Genomic DNA, 22024 nt, shown 5'->3' with positions numbered 1-22024 from the left:
TTTCATACTCATCACACTTATTTTTTGTCTACCCTTTTATTCTGGCAGCCAGCTCTGGGCAGGTGCAGCCTCACGGCACCTTGGCATAGGTGCATGCATCTCTCACTTTATGCCCCTGGTTTCACTGATACCATTTGCAGGATATTTGTGGAAGCCTATTTGCCCATTATGGTGTATGCATAAACTTGAAAGTGCCAGAGATATTCCCTGAGATGTTATTTGACCACTCAGGGGATGGGAATCATTAGAGTACTTATTTGTGGTTAAAAAAAAGAAGCATAGTTCAGTGATGGAGGCTATCTAGACTTATCATGATGATTATTTTGCATTATGTACAACTGTCGAGCCATTTGGCTGTATATCTGAAATAATACAATGTTACATGCCAATTATATTTCAATTAAAAAATGTTCATGGCAAAAAAAGCAAGGCATAGTCTATACCACTCCTCAGAGTCCCTAAAGAGACTAAGCCTTACTGACCCACAGGAGGAACCAGCTCAATAACTGGGATTGTTTTCCCTTCTCCCTTGTCTCATTCTTCTCGGTCCCCTCGCCTAGTCCTGAAATCACTTCTCCAAATAAATCGCCAAGCTCTAATGATTTCAGCCTCCCGCTTTGGGAGGAGAAACCTACATAACACATACATAAGCTAGTTGTTTCTTGCTTGAAGGAATTTACAGTAAATCAAAGGACATGTATCCAGGTAATTAAATTAAAATAAATGAAGCAGAAGTATATAAGGAAAGTTCAGATACCATTTAGGTTGAGTAAGAAAAATCTTAGAATTTATTATTCTTCCACTGAGCCCTCAAGGAAGATTTTAACTTTGGATTTTTCAATGTGTGATGATAATGAATAGAAAGGTCATTCTAAATGGAGAAAAGAAGAGAATAAAAACAGGAATATGCAGACTTATGATGGGATTGATGGTCCAATCTGATTGGACTATGAAGCTTATGGAAATGACAGTGAGATATAAATGTGGAAAAAATGTCACCCCTTGAAATTTTAGAACATCAAGGACAATGATCCTAAAAGCTTCCAGACAGGTTGGCTGTGAAGAACATACAAAGCATTAAATAAAAACGGCATTGAACTGTGTCAATATAATACTAGAAGCTAGAAAATTTAGCAGTAGCTTCAAAATTGTGTGGGGAAATTATTTCTAATTAAGAAATTTAGATCCAGATGAACAATAAATATCAAGAAGGACATTTAAGTTCCTGCTCCCAATAAACTATCAAATCAGTCTTTCTTGGAGAGCAGTAGAAGATGTGCTCCCCTACAACAGAAAGAAGGAAAATGCTGTGCATCTCAGAAAACACCTGATCTAAGAAATCTATTTTTATTTAGATGAGCAAGGACTTTGCAGGTTTACAACAATGAAAGTTAGAGTGGTGTAATCACGGAGGGTAGCCACAGTACAGAGTTTTTAGCTGTGCCCTCCAGTAATGTAAACACTGTACAATGACTTATCAAAAGTAAGACAGAACTCTTTCAAAAAGTGAACCTCTGAGTTAGTGAAATGATTTTTTCAATCAGACATAGATGACACCAGATGCGTTGGTTTGAGGGTAAGAATTTAACACTAGATTCCCAACAAAACAAAACAAAAAGCTCTCTGACAATTAATATTTTCACCATTACTTCCATAATCTAGAAAATTAATAGAACAATAAAGTCCTGGATTGTGGTTTGACAATTTCATGTGTAAATACTCCTGCCATGGTCAATTTCAAGGTACCAACATGATCTCACTAAAAAGGTGGCTTTGGAAGGAGAGGTACCAGCAATACACCATACATAAAAATACATACACAAAATATACCATACATTAAAAATAACCTCAAGGGCATAATGGTAGTAAACATATTATAACATAATTAGGAGTTGATGAGCTTTGAGTTCTTATTTTGTTTTCAATATAGCTTAATTGTAAGCACATATGCATTAATTTTTAATAATGGTCATTTTTAACAACTGGCTCACAAAATTCTTGAAAATTAAAAATTAACTCTAGTGAACTGGCAGAAGTTTGCTCTAGCTGACCCTGGGATATATTAAAGATACCTTAGTAAGCTTGATTCAATACGTAATTTTTTCAAATTCAGTGAAAACGATGCCATGAGATTTAGATGCAAACGAAGAAATACTGGATGTTTCTTATGTGATAGAATTTCTCTATAACTCAGTCTAAGAAAAACATTAAGAAACTTGTTAACTTGCCAGGCCATCTTGCTTTACCCTCCACAGTGGACAACGGCTGTTTCTCGACTCTAGTTATGACTTGACTTCCTTTTGATTCTTCCTCTTTGTCTGCTTCTCCTTCTACTTGCAGCTTCTTTTTTTTTTTTTTTTTTAAAGATTTATTTATTCATGCATACAAGAACTGGTACAGGCCAGATGTGCGGGAGAGTGAGAGGATTCACCAGAGACAGAGTGGGGAGCAGAACAGGCAGACAACATAAATACACTGCTGAGGGGAGCAGCAGGCGAGACAGGAGAGGTCTGCCACACAATGTGGGCATCTTCGCCGCCGGTGGGGATCCAACAGGCACTGCAGAGGCTGCAGGCAGCTTCACAGTGCCGCGCTCAACAGCCTGCGCCACCAGGGAGGCCCTCGCAGCTTCTTTTTAATGCAGCCTATGCTTCATGTTTTAAAACACACCTCCTCCCAATTTCACATTTACATAAACTACTATAATGATTCATTTTAAGATGGACTATTCCTCCAAAAGCCACTGTGGGCTAGTACTTGGTGTGGTGTAAAGCTTGCATTAATAAAGCTCCTCTAATTTAATTATAAGTACCAGAATAACAGAGGTGGGTTTTTTCTGAATTGTATTTTAGAAAATCATAATAAAAGCTAATAAAATTCTCACATAGTTAAGAAATTCAAATAGCCTATTATTTACTTACTACACTTGATTAGTATAAGAGGGAAGAAATTTTTAGTTCAAACAAGTAAATAAAAATGACCTTAGAGGGCCTCCCCGGTGGTGCAGCAGTTGAGCACTGGGTTGCGAAGCTGCCCGCAGCCTCTGCAGCACTGGTTCAATCCCCGGCAGCCGGGTGAGGGTCCCACATGGCGCGCAGACCTCTCCTGCCGCCCGCTGCTCCCCTCAGCAGTGTACTTCGGTCCTTCTGCCTGTTCTGCTCCCCGCTCTGGCTCTGGTGAATTCTCTCACCCTCCCGCACTTCTGACTGTACCCAGTGCTTGTATAAATAAATAAATAAATCTTTTAAAAAAAAAATGACCTTAGATAAGTATTGGAAACCTAATTAGAGACTTTACATAAATTTGGGAAATACTTTACTATTAGCATGGATGAATTCATCTGGGAATTATCACCTCTAGCATTTAAGTCAGGCATAAAGAGAACCTCCAAAAGTATTGCTTTGAAAGAACTGATCTGTATCGTGCAATCTATATAAAAAATACCATGCTTGTTTGATCACTTCAAGATAAAGCCTCCAGTTAATTCCTTCCCATACTCTTCCAGTTAGATTGTGAAAGTAAGGAGCCACTACCTCCCTATTCCTCCTCCTCACCTGGCCGCCCCACCCAATATCATGGCAGGAAAATTGATTTGAACTTTGATGTAAGGCACCACCAAAATGCTTGAGATGCTGTGGGAAATGGTATGGCTGTTCTGGAAAAAATTAAATACAGAATGCCATGAGCTCCAGCAATTCCACTCATAGGTAGATATCCAAAAGATTTGAAATCAGGGGCTTAAACAGGTATTTGCTCACCCATCTGCATAACAGCATTAGTCACAATAGCCCAAAGGTGCATACAACCCAATGTACATTGATGGATAAAGGAATAAACAAAATGTGGTCTATACATACAATGAAATATTATTCTGCCTTGAAAAGAAAGACATTCTGATACATACAACATGGAAGAATCTTGAAAACATTACACTAAATGAAGGCAGTCACAAAAGGACAAATACTGTACCCACTTCTATGAGGCAGTAGAGTTGTCAAATTTATAGAGGTAGAAAGTAGAATAGTGCACATCAGGGCTGAGGGAAGGGGGTTGGAGAGCTCTTAATGGGTACAGAGTTTCAGTTTGCGAGGATGAAAAAGTCCTGGGGCTAGACAGTGGTGACAGTTGTGCAACAACATGAATAGGCTTAATGGCACGGGATTGTATACTTTAAAATGGTAAATTTTATGTCTAGTTTATTGCAAAATTTTAAAAAGTGCTCTGAATTTATAATGAAGGTATGCAACGTGCAATGCCATCGCCCTGCAGTAGAGGGCACAGGGGCTAATGCTTCACAGAAAAGCTAGATTCAATATTCTCCCACAGGCAGTTCTGTTTCTGTCTATGACTCATCCACACCAGCAGCTCCCCCCGGACCCCTCTTAGCCTGGGGTAAGAACTGTTAGCTTTGTTTGTTGTAATGCTCACAAAAAAATGTAATAAGGGTCTTTTCTAAAATGATAGTTTGAAATCAAGTAGATGGGAGAAAAATAGATTTATTCAAACTTTCAGTGTTGATTATTTTGTCTATGTTCATGTAAAGATCAGTGGTTAGTGAGTTACCTTGCAGTCCTTGATCTTAGGAAATGTCTCATCTGTACTTGAAGGCTTGGGTTTCATTTTAAGGGTCGCTGATTGAGCCTGGTCAGTACCTGGTCAGTCAGGCGATGCCACAGGCATTGTTGCAGGTTTTCTACAGGACTGGTTTCCTGGTAATGCACATTAACAATGCTTGCTAGGTGAGGCTATTTAAAGCTTATTGTTGCTTTATTTAAAAGTAGCTTATTTGCTACCTTTATTCTCTTTAAAAGTTCTGTTTTTGTGTTGTATGTCTCAAAGTAGAGGAATGTCTGATGGATTTTGTACAAAACAGTTATTTCTCAGTTTCCTGTGGAGTCCAAAATGGCCAAATGTGGATGGCCACGTGGCTACTAGAGAATAGAAAATGATTAATAGCATCTAGGCTTCTAATTCCTAGAAGAGCTTTCTCACAGATTGCCTACACCAAGCAATTAATTAGAGCTGTGTGCACTTGGAGTTTCATTTCTATTCTTGTGAATTTTAACTTCTCTTAATAATGCGTGGATTTGAGTTAGAATTTGTGACATCTAGCCAGGACCCCTAGGAGCTGCATGTTACACAGAGAGAGGCACACGGGGTAGAAAGGGAGAAAGAGGCCACCATGACAGCTAGTCCTGCCAATGGAATCAACCTTGGCAATCACATCTTAAGCTGCTTCACTGAGGAGTTTGAAGGTCCAGATAGTTGTGGGTTCAAATCCATGCTCTGTCACTTATTCACTGGGTCACCTAAGCAAGTCACTTAATCACTGGGTTTTACCTTCCACAATTATAAAATAGGGATAAAAATAGGCACTATTTTGAAGGATTGTTAAAGGAACGAACAAGTAATGTATGGAAAGCATTTAGTTCTATACCAAACACACAAACACTCAAAAAACCAGTCCTTTTTACTCTTATATAGTAAAGAACTTTCAACATTCAATGCACTTTTAATGCCTTCTCCATTCTTTTCATCATCAGGAAAGGGAAGTTAGATGATTGTGTATTCTTTGGAAAACTGCCAATATTAATTCAATGGTATCTTTTGATTTGAACTTTTAAATCATAAGCTATTAAGGAAAGTCATTCTCTGTTTCTCACCTGCTTTCAGCAGAACGGTAATAATGGTAGGAATGTGATAATAATATATGATACTGAGTGCATCTTTCGTCAAGTTTATGTTCTACTTTTTATTTTTTTTTCCTTTTGCCACCAAACTTCTTTTTTTTAATAATAAATTTTATTTTTATATTCCCCATACAATTGCAACCCCCCCATTTTGACCCCAATCCCTCCCCTCCCACCACTCACCCCCCAAAAAGTGTCTCTGGTTCATAGCTGTTTGTTGATTTTGATTTTCACTTTCTTATAGTTATTCATTTTCCTGGTCCCTTATTTAAGTTTTCTAGATTCCTGCTATGAGTGAGACCATCCGGTATTTTTCTTTTTCTTTCTGGCTTATTTCGCTGAGCATGATCCCTTCCAGCGCCATCCATGTTGCTGCAAATGGCATGTGTTTATCTTTTTTGAATGCTGAGTAATATTCCATGGTATATATGTACCACATCTTCTTGATCCAGTCATCTATTTTTGGGCATTTGGGTTGTTTCCAAAGCTTAGCTATTGTAAATAGTGCTGCTATAAACATAGGGGTGCAGGTGTTCTTTGGAATGGATGTTTCTGTGTCCTTTGGGTAAATACCTAGGAGTGGAATTGCTGGATCATATGGAAGCTCTATGTTTAGTAGGTTCAGAAATCTCCACACAGCTCTCCATAGTGGTTGGACCAGTTTGCACTCCCACCAGCAGTGCAGGAGAGTTCCTTTTTCTCCACAACCTCGCCAACATTTGTTGTTGCTAGTTTTCTTAATATGTGCCATTCTCACTGGTGTAAGATGGTATCTCATGGTAGTTTTGATTTGCATTTCCCTGATGACAAGTAATGTTGAACATTTTTTCATATGCCTGTTGGCCATTTGCATTTCCTCTTCAGAGAAGTTTCTTTTTAGCTCTTCTGCCCATTTTTTGACTGGATTATTTTCTTTGTTTTTGTTGAGTCTCATCAGCTCTTTGCAGATTTGTGTGATCAGTCCTTTATCATTAGTGTTGTGTGCAAAAATGTTCTCCCAGTTGGTGGGGTTTCTCTTTGTTTTTGTTATTGTCTCTTTTGCTGTGCAGAAGCTCTTTAATTTGATGTAGTCCCAGCTGTTTATCTTTGCCTTCACTATCACTGCTTTGGGTGATGTACCTGTAAAGATGTCTTTGATGAGCATATCACGTAGTGTTTCGCCTATATTTCCTTCTATGTATTTTATGGTTTCAGGTCTTATGTCTAGTTCTTTAATCCATTTTGAGTTGATTTTTGTGTATGGTGTGAGGTAGTGGTCAAGCTTCATTCTTTTGCATGTAGCGACCCAGTTTTCCCAGCACCATTTATTGAACAAACTTTCTTTGCTCCATTGCATAGTCTTTGCTCCTTTGTCAAAGATTAGTTGACCATAAATCTGTGGGTTTATTTCTGGATTTTCTATTCGATTCCATTGGTCTGTATGTCTGTTCTTGTTCCAATACCATGCAGTTTTGATGATTATGGCTTTATAGTAGAGTTTGAAGTCTGGGAGTGTGATGCCTCCATTCCCTTCTTTTTTTTTCAGGAGAGCTTTGGCTATTCGGGTTTTTTTGTGATTCCATATGAATTTCATCAATAATTATTCTATTTCTTTGAAGAATGACATTGAAATTTTGATTGGAATAGCATTGAATCTGTATATTGCTTTTGGTAGGATGGCCATTTTAATATTGTTTATTCTTCCAATCCATGAGCAGGAGATGTCTTTCCATTTCTTTGTGTCTTCTTCTATTTCTTTTAACAGTGTTTTATAGTTTTCTTTGTATAGATCCTTTACCTCTTTTGTTAGATTTATTCCCAAATATTTGATTTTTTTTGTTTCGATAATAAGAGGGATGGTTTTTTTAATTTCTTCTTCTTCAGATTTATTGTTTGTGTGTAGGAAGGCTACTGAATTTTGCGTGTTGATTTTGTATCCTGCCACTTTGCTGAACTGATGGATGAATTGAATTAGTTTTTCTGTGGAGTTTTTGGGGTTCTCTATGTATATTATCATATCATCTGCAAATAGTGATAGTTTGACTTCTTCTTTTCCTATTTGGATTCCTTGTATGTCTTTCTCTTATCTTATTGCTCTGGCTAGGACTTCCAGTATTATATTGAAAAGCAGTGGTGAGAGTGGACATCCTTGTCTTGTTCCAGATCTTAATGGAATTGCTTTCAGCTTTTCACCATTGAGAATGATACTGGCTGTTGGCTTGTCATATATGGTCTTTATGATGTTGAGGTATGTTCCTTGTATCCCAAGAATTTCAAGGGCTTTTATCATGAATGGATGTTGCACTTTGTCGAAAGCTTTCTCAGCATCTATTGATATTATCATATGGTTTTTATATTTCTTTTTGTTGCTGTGTTGGATAACGTTGATTGATTTTCGGATGTTGAACCATCCTTGTGTCCCTGGAATGAATCCTACTTGGTCGTGGTGAATTATCTTATGGATACATTGTTGGATTCTGATAGCTAAAATTTTATTGGGGATTTTTGCATCAGTGTTCATTAGGGAGATTGGCCTGTAGTTTTCCTTTTTTGTGTTGTCCTTGTTCGGTTTTGGTATTAGTGTAATGTTGGCTTCATAGAACGTGTTTGGTATTGTCCCTTCCTTCTCAATTTTTTGGAAGAGTTTGTGAAAGATAGGTATGTTCTACTTTTTAAATGTTTTAATGAAATGTCAAAATGTTCAAGCATCATCTGAGAAATAGGAACTTTTTATTTTATTGTATTTAGAGAAGTTCAAAAAGAGTGAGTTCCCCCTCCCTTCTTTAAAGTAAGTTTCAGATGAGGTTTTGTTGTTGGGCTGAGTGAACATAGAAAAGGTTGGTAACATAGAAAACCCCTAAGAAATGGAAACTTTTCATCATTATCATTATTATTTGGCAGCAATCCAGATTTATTTTGCCACCGAGCCGGAGTCACGTGGAGACATAAAGACAGGATCTATTCTGTTTCTTTCTGAGTTTTGGATCTTTCATGTATGCGGTAAAAGTAGAAAGTTGATTTTAACTCAACGGAGTCCCTGTGTTCACAACTGAAAAAGTTGAGGAACAACTAAATGATGTTAATTCAGGGACCTATAGTATTTAGTAATTAAAATTTACTTTCATTGAAAACTATGTCCTGGAGCTTGAAGGGATCATGCTCAGTGATATAAGCCAGAAGGAAAAAGAAAGATACTGAATGGTTTTACTTATAGGAGGAATATAGGGGAACCAAATAAGGTATCAGGAAAAAATAACAACAACAACAACAACAACAATAATAATAATAAACCGAAACTAGCAGGGAACCATAAATAAGAGACATTCTGAAAGGGATGGGGAAGAAAAAGGATCAAAACAGGTGAGCGAAGGGCACAGGGGACTATGGTGATGGCTCACTGGTGAACTGGTGGTGGAATTTTACAGAGAATACACAATGATGTAAAAGATATAAATAAAAAATAAATTATTAAAAAAAGAAAACTATGTTCATACAAAAACTGAACATGATGTTTATTGCAGCTTTATTCATTATTGCCAAACCTTGGAAACAACCAAGATATCCTTCAATAGGTAATGAACAAATAAACTGAAGTACTCTTCAGACAATGGAATGCTCAATGCTAAAAAGTAATGGGATATTAAACCACGAGAAGACACAGAGGAAACTTAAATGCATATTAGTGAAAGAAATTAATCTGAAAAAGATGCCTACTGTGTAATTCCAACTATATGGCATTCTAGAAAAGGTCAGACTATGGAGATATTAAAAAGATCAGTGGTGGCCAGGGGTTGCGAGGGGGAAAGTCTGACTAGGCAGAGCACAGAGGATTTATAGGGCAGTGAAAACACTCTGTATCACCATAGCTATGCATAGTTATGGATACATGTCATTATATATTTGTCCAAACGCAAAGAATATACAACACCAAGAATAAAGTCCAATGTAAACTATGTCATCATTAGGATGACATGTCATTGTAAGCCCATCAACTGTAACAAGTGTGCCAGTCCAGTGAAGGATATTAATAGTGGACGAGGCTATACAGGCACGAGGGTAGGAGAAGTATTCTCAATTCTGTGAACCTTAATCTACTCTGAAAAATCTTAATAAAAAATTACTTTTAATTTTCTTAAAGCTTTCAGCTTATCGATAGGGGGTATGAGGGATGATGTTGAGTATGGCCTGGCAAGTAGACTGAGAGAGAGGCACTTGCTGCTGGGAATCCTGACTTGCCTTAGAGATAGGGACAGGGCTTAATAGCTTGGAAATCAATTAGCCATGCTCTGAGTTCAAGTCAAAGACTCAGCATACAAGTTGGGATCCTACCAAATTGCTGTATGTAGGCATTTTTAAAAAAGGCTATGAGATTTAACAAACCAAATAACCATTTAACATTATATGCTCTCTTTCTAGGATTTTGACTCATCTTTATCATTCATATGTCAACAAGTGATAAAGTCCTTGGAATTACAATGAGTCCTATCAGAAACATTTGTGTGCTGTGTAGCATCATTATGTCAGTGTATGGCTGGGCTCCAAAGGTGCCAGAAGAAAGGGAACTGACTACCAGTTGCACCAATATGTCTCTAAGAAAGGTTCCTGCAGACTTGATCTCAACCACAACAACACTGGATTTATCCTACAACCTCCTTTCTCAACTTCAGAGTTCAGATTTTCATTCTTTGTCTAAACTGAAAGTTTTGATTCTCTGCCATAATAGAATCCAACAGCTGGATACCAAGATCTTTGAATTTAACAAGGAGTTACTATATTTAGATTTATCTTACAACAAACTAAAGACTGTGACTTGGCATTCATTGACAAGTCTGAGACATCTAGATCTTTCTTTCAATGACTTTGACACCATACCTATCTGTGAACAGACTGGCAACATGTCACACCTGGAGACCTTAGGTTTGAGTGGGACAAAAATACAAAAATCAGATTTCCAGAAAATTGCTCATTTGCATCTAAACACTGTCTTCTTAGGATTGAAAACTCTTGCTCATTATGAAGAGGGTAGCCTGCCCATCTTAAATACAACAAAACTTCACATTGTTTTACCAATAAACACAAATTTCTGGGTTCTTTTGTGTGATGGAATGAAAACCTCAAAAATATTAGAAATGACAAATATAGATACCAAAAGCCAACTTGCAAGTTATGAAACTAAACAAAATATTTTAGAGAGTACCAAGACAACTGTCCTGTTACTTAATAAAATTGATTTACTCTGGGAGGACCTTTTCCTCATCTTCCAATTTGTTTGGCATACGTCAGTGGAATATTTCCAGATCCAAAATGTGACTTTTGGAGGTAAGGTTTATGTTGACCACAATTCATTTGACTATTCACATTCTGTAATGAGAACTGTAAAATTGGAGAAGGTACATTTCAGGATTTTTCATATTCCACAAGACAGAGTCTACTTGTTTTTTACCAAAATGAATATAGAAAATCTGACAATATCAGATGCACAAATGCCACACATGCTGTTTCCTACTTATCCTACAAGATTCCAATATTTAAATTTTGCTGATAATATCTTAACAGATGACCTATTTAAAAAGCCTATCCAATTGCCTTATTTGAAAACTCTCATTTTGAAAGGCAATAAGTTGGAGACATTTTCTTTGGTTAGTTGCTTTGCTAATAATACATCCTTGAAGCATCTAGATGTTAGTCAAAATCTGTTACAACATGAAAATGATGAGAATTGCTTGTGGCCAGAAACCTTGATCAACATGAACCTGTCATCCAATAAATTTTCTGACTCTGTCTTCAAGTGCTTGCCTAGAAGTATTCAGACACTTGACCTGAATAATAACAAAATTCATACTGTCCCTAAAGAGATTATTCATCTGAAGTCTTTGAGGGAACTAAATCTTGCATTTAATTTTCTAACTGATCTTCCTGGATGCAGTCATTTCAGAAGACTCTCAATACTAAACGTTGAAATGAATTTAATTCTTAGTCCATCTCTGGACTTTTTTCAGAGCTGTCAAGAAGTTAAGACTTTAAATGTAGGAAGAAATCCATTCTGGTGTACTTGTGAGTTAAGAGCTTTCATTGAAAAATACTCAGAGGTCATGTTGGTTGGATGGTCAGATTCATACATATGTGAATATCCTTTGAATCTAAAGGGGACTCAGTTAAAGGATGTTTACCTTCCTGAATTATCCTGCAACACAGCTCTGTTGATCATCACCATCGTGGTTATCATGCTAGTTCTGGGGATAGCTGTGATCTGCTGCTGCTTCCACTTAGATCTGCTTTGGTATCTCAGGATGTTATGTCAATGGACACAGATATGGCACAGGATTAGGAAGACAACTCAAGGACAACTCAAGAGAAATGCTCAATTCCATGTGTTTATCTCATACAGTGAACATGATTCTGCCTGGGTAAAGCATGAATTGATCCCTAATCTAGAGAAAGAAAATGGTTCTGTCTTGATTTGCCTTCATGAGGGAAACTTTGACCCTGACAAGAGCATTGCTGATAATATCATAAACTGCATCAAGAAAAGCTACAAATCCATCTTTGTTTTATCTCCCAACTTTGTTCAGAGTGAGTGGTGCCATTATGAACAATGCTTTGCACATCACAATCTCTTCCATGAAAGTTCTGATGACATAATTCTTATCTTACTGGAACCCATTCCACTCTACTGTGTTCCTCCCAGGTATCCTATGCTGAAAGCTCTCATGGAAAAGAAAGCATGCTTGGAATGGCCCAAGGATAGGCGTAAATATGGACTTTTTTGGGCATACCTTCGAGCTGCCTTTAAAGTTAATTTGTTAGAAACCAGAGAGATGTGTGAGCTACAAACATTCACAGAGCTGAATGAAGAATCTCGAGGTTCTGCAATGTCTCTGATAAGAACAGACTGCCTATAAAACCTTCCCTTCCTTAGAGGAACTGGGGGCTGCCTATACTATGGGATGATACAACTTATGATGGCAATTAGGCAATATCTATTAAAATAAAAAAAAAACAAGTTCCATCATCATGTCAGTTCCTTGATGGTTTTCTAAGAATGTATCTATCCCACAGAAACACAAATTTACAAAGGCTTATATAAAAATGTGCTCATCCGATTATTATGATTATGAAAAAACAGCTCAAATGTCCACAAATAAGGATCAATTCAATAAATTACAGTACATTTCTATAATAGAATATTACACAGCCATTAAAAAGAATGAGGTAGCTATATATTTATTGGTATGAAGAAGCAATATTAATATGTTGGTTTATGCATTGAAAAAAAAGTCTGAAGGAATCTATTCCAGGATATGGGTTGCAGTAACGGTGGTTTGGGTCTAGGAGCTCGCATTACAGGGAACATTTGATTTTTATGTTGCATATTTTTACAATGGTGGAGTTGCTTAGAATGAATCTTCTTCTTTTATAAGTAGAAAAAAAACTTTAAATAAAATATTTAAATCTTATGCATCCTACTAATTACTTGATTCTTTCCTTCTAGTCTCACTGGTCATAGAAAACAAGCTCGCCTGAATTTTGCCAAATTATATTTCAAAAAGAAACATCAAGTTACTTTTCTGATTAGGAAAATTTTTGGAACTCACCCACATTATAAAAAAAGAAAATGTGCTGTTCCCTTAAGATCTGACACCAATTTTCTCCCACTTCCTTGCATCTTATTGAGACTTATGAAGTTATTCATCCTTTCCTATTACTATATTCCCTTTTCTTTCATGCCCCTAGACCCTAACATTTTGCATCATACCTGCCTGTTATATCTCTCTCACCTTGGTTCAGTCAGGAAGTCTTAGAAATCCTTCAAGACACATTCCAAGTGTCAACTTTCAAAGAAGTTTGAAACCTTCCTCACTTCACTCCCCAGGCGTGATACTTATTGATTCTTTATAACACTGTGGGCATATTTCTATAACTGAACTGATTATGCATGTTTTTAAAGCTTCCCTTTTTCACTAGACTATGAGCTCCTCAAAAACTATGGCAGGTTTCTCTCCCAGCTTGAACTGGCAGTAGTAGGATCAGGTCCTGGATCAGAGAAGCTGCTCAATGAATGTTTATGAGATGGCTATTGGGTTAGCTAGAGGAACTTAGTAGGGACTCAACTGGTTTCAGGATTGAAGTGCAGATTTTTTTTTTTAATTGAAGTAACATTGGTTTACATCCTTGTGAGTATTGTGGAAGCATAGGATTTCCTTCCTCAGGCATAGTCACTGGATTTTTATTTAATAGATAAAGCATTCAAGGTAAGAAAAACTAAGGGTTTTTTTACTAATAAACCACAGAAATCCAAGGCAGTCTGATTGTAGACTTGCTTTCATGTTACCCTGCTATGCCTAGAGCTTGGTAACTATATGTTTCCTATGTAGTGACAGTCACCCTGGAAATGCTTGTTTCTATTAGATCTTATTCTTGGAGGGTTTGTCTTGTTCTTTAAAAGCAATTCTCATCATTGAGCATGTAAGCCAAGCTGCCAAGCCCTTGGTGGCTACAGAGATGGCACATGAACTTCACTGACCCCAAATTCTTATCCTTGCCCCTTTGTTCTTCAGCAGGACTTCTGGCCTCCTGCAAAGTCCCTCCCCATGAGCATTTCTGCGAGCTCCAAGGAGCTTGCACACCATCTCTTGCACTCTAGTGATCTCAGGTGGTTGGACCTGGGTCCTTTCAGGTCCTTGAAAGAGCCGGGCCCTATTCACATAGTTGAATGTAGGCACCTTCTAGATGATGCTACTGTCCATGTAAGTGTGCTTTCCCGCAATCATCCAACTCCATTTATCTTTGAGATGAGGAGCCATGCTGAGTTCCACAGAGCGGTGCCTTCAATATCTCTTGAAAACAGGGTGTCAGTGACTCAGCATTCCAGTCTTCCTCTCCTTGCTTTGAGTTAATTTTAAAAATAACTAAAAATTTAAAACCTTATGTCATATTAAACAACTGTTGAAAAACAGATAAACCTTCAAAAATAAAGCCAGAAATTATTATTCAATTGGATATGCACAAATAGACCATAGTTTTAACTATTGAAACCTGTAAGTCAATTTTTAAAAATAAAAAGTGACTATGGTGACTATGGCTATATACACAATCTCATGAATCTGCATAGTTGAAGAGATGCTGAGGAAATAGGAAAATCCTGCAGATTCATTTCAATAAAAACACACCATGAATATGTATAACCAATGTAATTAGCTGATGAAATGTTTCTATAACTATTATAACAAAAAATAAACATTTCTGTTCATTAAAAAACATTGCTAAATATTCATGTGGGTTCTTTCTGGACTATTTTTCTGAATGGTAAAAATGAAGAAAATCACTTAATCTTTTGATGCTTGATAATACATTTATGAGGATGAAACTGTGAATAATTAGTCAGTTAGATAAAACTGAAATCTGTTCCTTTGCTGTTTCCCTTTCTAGTTTATGTTTTGATACATTAATGTTCCAGAATTCATAAAATTCAAAAAACATAAAGGTATATCCTATTTCTTCACCTTTCCAATGTATATGGCACATTTGATATAAAATTCCAAAACATTTTAATCTTTAAAAAGTTCAGAAAATCAGCTTCCTAAGCCAAACATATGGTTTGTAAAATCAAATAGTTGAACTATGTGTTATGCAAGAGTTAGGGGAAAACCTAACCCATATAGTTCAACTATTTGATTTTACAAACCAAATAGAAGTTTTTTTCAACTTCTGTCCCCTGGGAACTGGCTGACCTCTCAGGAACCCAAAGCTGCAATGCAGGGACCCAGCCTCACTGTGTCTCCATTCGCCTGTCCTAAACCCATGTATCAGCACTCACTCCTCTCTTTCATGAGAGCTGGAAAAATAGTCCATGGGAACAGGGTGTATGAAACACCTCAACATTTTCATTGTGCCTTCCTACCTCTCCTTTCCAATCTCCCAATACTCCTCTCCCCTCCTCCCTATGCATATCAATTAATGCATATAAGTAGAGGGGCATGAATATTACCCTAGCAGTGAAGCTTCTGGACATCCTACATGCTACATATTTTATGCAAATTGGATGGTGAGCTTTGTCCCTTAAGGAGGCCAGGAGAGGAAGAAGGTGGCAGGGTGGATGGGGGTGAGAAATGAACTCCACGTAAGGACCTTAGAAAAAGCTTAGAGCCAGCATCTTCCTTAGTGTTTACAGGAGGGAAGCTGGGTAAACTTTAAACTGAGCTGACATACTGGCCCAAAACTGAATAGGTACAATTTTGTTTTTAATTTTTGAATAATCTGTCTTAAAACTCAGCATTGAGCCCAAGAATAAAAAGGACAAAATGATATATGAAGGTATTAAAAAGGAACCCCCTTGAAAAAAATGTACCAAGAGAAAAGGAAGCACAGGGGCCCCAGCTATAGTGCAAGTTCTTATTTTGCAGTTTGTCTCTAACCTTAAAGCCAGGGCCCCACAGAAGTCAAGAGCCGGAGTGAGGAGTGGCTTCACTTGGCTAGTTGCTCCCCACGGCCTTTTCAGAGGTGGAAAGCAGAAGTTCAAGATATTAAATTAGATCTCATTGTGCATGCAAGAGTAACGCCATCAGAAAAGTGCTCCTTCCTCTTAGTCCACTTCTTCAATTCTTAGGTTGGCGCTTTTTTTCTTTCCTTTTAAGATTTATTTCATTTATTTATGCATACAAGAACTGGAATATAGGCCAGAGGTGTGTGTGTTGGGGTGGGGTGGGGGGTAGATATGAGAGGATTCACGGGAATTGAGTGAAATACACTGCCGAGGGGAGCAGCAGGTGAGTCAGGACGGGTCTGCTGTGCCATGTGGGTAACTTCCTGGCCGGGGATCGAACTCATGCTGCAGTGGCTGGTGCTAAGTTGATAGGGCTGACTTAACCCCTGCACCACCAGGAAGGCCCAGGTTGGCTCTTTCTAAGGCATACATATGAAAACTACCAGAACCCCTGATGTGGCTTTTGGGGGCAGCTATGGTGTGTTTGCTGAAGCATTTGCAGCTTAGTGTTTTGTAAATTCCTTAAATTCTCTATTTAAAGAGTCTTTGTGTCAGAGAAAGAACAGGTCCACTCTGACAGTGGCTCACCTTGACCTATCCTTGCTGTCACTCTTCAGAGGGCGAGTTGAAGGGACTCGGGGGACCTATTCTTTTGTTGTTTCTCATTTTCTTTCTTCGAAGCTTCTCCTCACAACCTCTGAAAGGCCCAGAACAGGGCTGTGCTGGAAGGTCTACTTAATTCGTACTTCTGCCCGGGTCAGATATGAGGCTTTGTGAAAATTCTCCCGTGCTACAGCACCAGCATCTTCTGAGAGATTGAAGAAATTCAGAATTTTAGGCTCCATCCCAGACCGACCGAGTTAGAATTTGCTTTTTAGCAAGATCCTAGCTGATTTGCATGAGCTGTGAGGTTTGAGAAATATTGGAAAAGGAAACATGAAAAAAGGAACCGAGGTTTTGCTCCCAGAGGCGGGCCCTTCTGTGAAACTTTGGGTCACAGTGCCACCCTGTGGCTACTCTGGTGATTGCCGCGGGGCTGTCTGGCCTCCAAGCTGAGTCTCCCAGGATTAGTTTAGTCCTGGCTGAAGAAGGCAGGTGGCCATTATAACCTAGTGCCTGAGGCGTCTGAGCGCTGCCTCTCCTGGCCAGTCAGTCAATTAAAAAGACTGGGTCGGATGCCTTTTATCCAAGCTGAGGACGACTTACAGGTTTAGTCATTTACTGTATTAGAAACTGCAGGATTCGCAGAGCCCAAAGAATTTCTTTTCCCTTCATGAGTTTTCCAGAAAATACAAGTCATTAAAACCCAGAGACACAAAGGATGGTTTTAGAGATAATCTCAATGAGTGATCCTTTGAGATCACTCATTTCAAAGCTGAGGATCACTTTCTAATAATGATTGAGATTTGCTGAACATTTACCATCTTCCAAGGACCATTCTAAGCACCTGTAAGCATTCAGTCATGTGACAATTCAGCAAGGCAGGTGCTATGTTATCTCAGTTTTGCAGCTCCATGTTGACAATAATTTTGTTTGTATTTAGTATTAGTTGGTCTAGAAAAAAATCTATTCTAGCAAGAAATTATTACTATGACTCTAATAACTCTTAAAAATAACTTTGCACTGAGTTAAACCCAGTCATTTCGACATTTGGGGAAGGGCAGTGCAGGCCCACAGGATGTTATTTGCCCAGCCTCAGCCATGCTTGGACATCCACAGCCTTGGCATCTCTTGCAATAGTGCTGTGTATGGGCAGGAACAGGCACAGTGCAGATTTTCTGATCCCATGCAGACCGGGTAAAGGAGGAGTCAGAGTCCTCAGTAGTTTTGCAGGTTTTTTATTTGGGGTTCACCAGGCATATGGCACGCAGGGGTGCTGGCTGGGGGGCTGGGAGGCTGGCAGGCAAGTCTGCACTCTATCTGGGCTCTCTGGTGATCTTGGCTTCTCTTCAGCTTCTCCTGCTGCTCCTGATGCTGCTACTGGTGCTGCTGGCGTCCCCCCCGTGACGCCGCCCTTAAATAGCACAGTCTTAGCTCAGCTGAATCCCATCTACCTATGCCCACACCCTATTCCAGGTGCCCGCCATCAGGCATGCATTCAGGACAAGGATCCAGCATCTATCCTGATGGTGGGAGGGCAGAACAGCCTGATATTTTCTTTACCCTACATGCTGTTATAGGGCAGCCCCGATATTGAATGGGTTGCCTGGCTGTGGGTCCTCACCGGCGCGCTTAAAAGGGACTTATTAATACTCCACTGCAAACACACACAAAAGGTTAATACAAGATTTATTTACAAGGGAAAAGGAAATAAGGAAAATGTACAACTCAGGGAGAAAATAGGGAAATAAAGTCTTTAATGCGTCCTACCCGATCCGCCGAACTGGAAACCCAAAGGCACTCTCAGAGCTGGCCGAGGCTGCGAGCTGGCGGAGAGCCAAAATGGGGGACCCCTCCAAAGCCCACGTGTCTGCCTTTATATCAACCTGGCTGCTTAACCCCACCCTCAGGTCCCAGCCACCTTCCCTTTGGTGGGGATGGGATTTGGAGTTCGCAGTGTCTTTGGCTTTGGCCTGGGGTGGGGGTGGAGTCCACAAAGCCTCTATGGAATTAGCTTTAGGACATCCTTTTCCCTCTAACAGAAGCTCTATTCTTTGTCTTGTCTGTATTGCACACTAATTGTATTAAAGTTCACACTAATTGTCTTGATGCAGTGGATGGGATGGCAGAACCTATTTAGAGCAGGCAGGATTGGGGATTCTGGGCTGCCCCTTTTCCTGCCCTGTAACAGAAGCAAGCGCAGTTTCTTCTCATGCCTCTCTGCTCTACCTGCCTCCTCCAGGTCTCCTTCTTGCTTTCCATCCTGCTTCCTTCTCCATTCTCTGCAGCTTCATCTCTCCTCCCTGCGCAGCTCAACCCTCCTTTGGGTGGGACAGGAAACCTGGAACCTTCCCTTTTTTCCTGGGCACCACCCTGTTACAAATTTGAAACAACTTTTGATAAAATAAACTCTTAACATTTTTAATATGCCTCAGTTATATTGTTCAACAGTCTTACATGCCATAGGTGTCTTTTGAGCACTCGAAATGTGACTGTTATAACCAATGAACTGAACATTTAATGTATGTAGGTAAATGAAATTTAAATGGTCCTTTGTAGCTAGGATTTACTGCATTGAACTGAACAGTTCTAGAATGTTCTGAAAGGTTAAGTGTTGGTTCCCTGATTTTCATGCTGTGTCCATGAGTTCTGTTGTGACTTGAGGTTATAATTCATTATTGATGTTTGCCCACCTCACTAGGTTGTAATTTTCGATCTTCTCCATCCTGTCCTGGTCATCCGCCAGGCCAGCATGTGACCTGGCCCACAGTACTGCATGTTAACCATTAATGGAGGTTAAATAAACAGATGTGAGTGGGCTCTTTCAACACTGCCTTTGTTACTGCTCACTATCATATAGTTTATCTTTTCCTATGGCTTTGTTCTTATGAGACCATTTTGGTTCCCAAATCATCAAGGCACTTGTGACTCATTTTCCTTAACTCAAGGCACAGTTTTAGCTGCCTGTTTTGGCTGGTTGGCTGGTTGTCTCTATTTCTCTGAATGAATGCTCCTCTTACCATTTCTTGATTTTTTTTTTTTTTTTCAGATTTAGATAGCTATCTTCCACTAGGGAAGAAGATGATTTAGTTGAGTCTCTTTTTATCCATTATGTTGGACACTTTAGAGTGTTTTTCTTTAGAAACTCATATCTTTCGGCTCTGTAAGTTTTCTCAAATTATTTATTGATAAATTCGGGAAATAAAGTCTTTAATGCGTCCTACCAGATCCACCGACCTGAAAACCCAAAGTCACTCTCAGAGCTGTCCGGACGCTGCGAGCTGGCGGAGAGCCAAAATGGGGATCCCCCAAAGCCCACGTGTCTGCCTTTTATATCCACCTGGCTGCTTAACCCCACCCTCAGGTCCCAGCCACCTTCCCTTTGGTGGTGATGGGATTTGGAGTTCCCAGTGTCTTTGGCTTTGGCCTGGGGTGGAGTCCACAAAGCCTGTATGGAATTAGCTTTAGGACATCCTTTCCCCCTAACAATTCTAAGGCTCTCTAAATGGTTGATAGCCTCAGAATGGGAACTCCCAATGTAGAAACACACCCCAAATGCTGTCCTCACACCTGGTGGGCAATCCTGACCACACCTGACTTGTCTCATGATCAGCAGGATCAGGCCTGTGTTAGCCTTGCATGAGAGACATTTGGGGAACAGGAAGCTGAATTCAGAGAAGTTCCCCATGGTTACATCCTCCTGGAAAACTTCACTTTAGAAAGAGACTCCTCGGCCAATTTCTCCCATCTGTTCCCCAAATATACTCCCTAGGAAGAATAATTTTCCTAAAACACAGTTCTGTTCAGGCTATTCCACAACCAAAACTATTTCCAGCTATTCCCAGCTGGTTATGTGAGACAAAGCACATCTTGATTACCTTGGTGGTTTTTTTTTTTTAAAGATTTATTTATTTATACAAGCACTGGGGTACAAGCAAGAGGCACAGGAGGGTGAGAGAATTCACCAGAGACAGCGGCAAGCAAGGCAGAAGGACAAAAATACACTGCTCAGAGAAGCAGTGGGTGAGACAGGAGAGGTCTGCAGCGCCAGGTGGGAATTTCCCTGGCTGGCAATCGAACCAGCACTGCAGAGGCTGCGGACAGCTTCACAGCACTGCTCTCAACCCACTGCACCACCGGGGAGGCACTGATTACCTGTTTTTGAAGCAAAATCAAATACCATCCTGCTTGTTGCTATTCTCTATACCTTATGTTCTGTCTAGATTATTCCTTTTGTCTTCTGTGTTGTTATTGAACGATGATGGTCTCAGTGGAGACCTCACGGAGGCCAGGTAGTAAATAAGGTGGCCTTCCCTGGAAGCACTGCTTTAGTTAAGTCAATTAGAACAATGAGGTATGTCCCACATGGACACAGGAAAACAGTTCTGATAAGTAACAGAGCTGGGGCCTTTCTGGTAGTGCAAGGGGTTAAGAAACAATATGTGAGGCTATCTGCAGACACTGCAGCATGAGTTCAATCCCTGGCCAGGGAGCTACCCACATGGAACAGCAGAACTCTCCTGTCTCGCCCACTGCTCCCCTCAGCAGTGTACTTTGGTCAATCTGCCTGTTCTGTTCCCCACTCTGTCTCTGGTGAATCCTCTCACCCTCCTCACCTCTGGCCTGTACCCCAGTTCTTGGATGCATAAATAAATAAATAAATCTTAAAAAAAAACTTCTTGATGATCTTTGAATCCTATCATCTGGAAACACCCTTCTTCCTGCCTATTTCTTTTTTTTAATAATTAATTCATTATTTTTTAACTGAGGTAATATTGGAGTACCCCATCAGGTATTACTACCATAGTGCCCCCCCCAACTCACCCATATTCCACCACCAAAGACCTTTGTGCTTCATTCCCTCTTTGTTCTTTGCCCTCTCCCACCTTCTCCCCCATTTGGTGATTCAGTTCTGTGGTCAGCTATCAAGGGTTAGGTTTTCAGCTTGTCTTTATCAGACTGTTAATCCACATATACTATCCAGTGTTTATCTTTCTCTTTGACTGATTTCACTTAGCATTGTCATTTCACGCTCCACCCATGTTGCTGCAAATGGCATAAATTTATCTTTTTTGATTGCTGAGTAGTATTCCATTGTGTATACACCACATCTGCTTGATCCAGTCATCTGTTCTGGGGCACTTAGTTTCTTTCCATAGGCTAGCTACAGTAAACAGCGCTGCAGTAAACAAGCGAGTGCACTCTTCCTTTTGAATTAGTGTTTTTGGATTTTTTGGATCGATGCCTAGGAGTGGAATCTCTGGGTTTTTCC

At 39.4% G+C, this 22024-nt stretch overlaps 1 protein-coding gene across 1 annotated transcript; it reads left to right on the top strand.

Moving 5' to 3' along the window:
• The first annotated feature begins 4358 nt into the window (after positions 1–4358).
• On the top strand, positions 4359–12904 carry TLR10 (toll like receptor 10). The gene is made up of 2 exons (XM_037529518.2): positions 4359–4392; positions 10086–12904. Exon 2 carries the CDS (start codon positions 10112–10114, stop codon positions 12569–12571), a length of 2460 nt encoding a protein of 819 aa, XP_037385415.1. The 5' UTR covers positions 4359–4392; positions 10086–10111; the 3' UTR covers positions 12572–12904.
• The last annotated feature ends 9120 nt before the right edge of the window (positions 12905–22024 follow it).

This window comes from Talpa occidentalis, unplaced genomic scaffold (assembly GCF_014898055.3).
Source record: "Talpa occidentalis isolate TD23 unplaced genomic scaffold, MPIMG_talOcc4v2.1 talOcc4.6, whole genome shotgun sequence".
NCBI classification, from domain to species: domain Eukaryota; kingdom Metazoa; phylum Chordata; class Mammalia; order Eulipotyphla; family Talpidae; genus Talpa; species Talpa occidentalis.
This window is presented reverse-complemented; position numbering and strand designations above follow the sequence as displayed.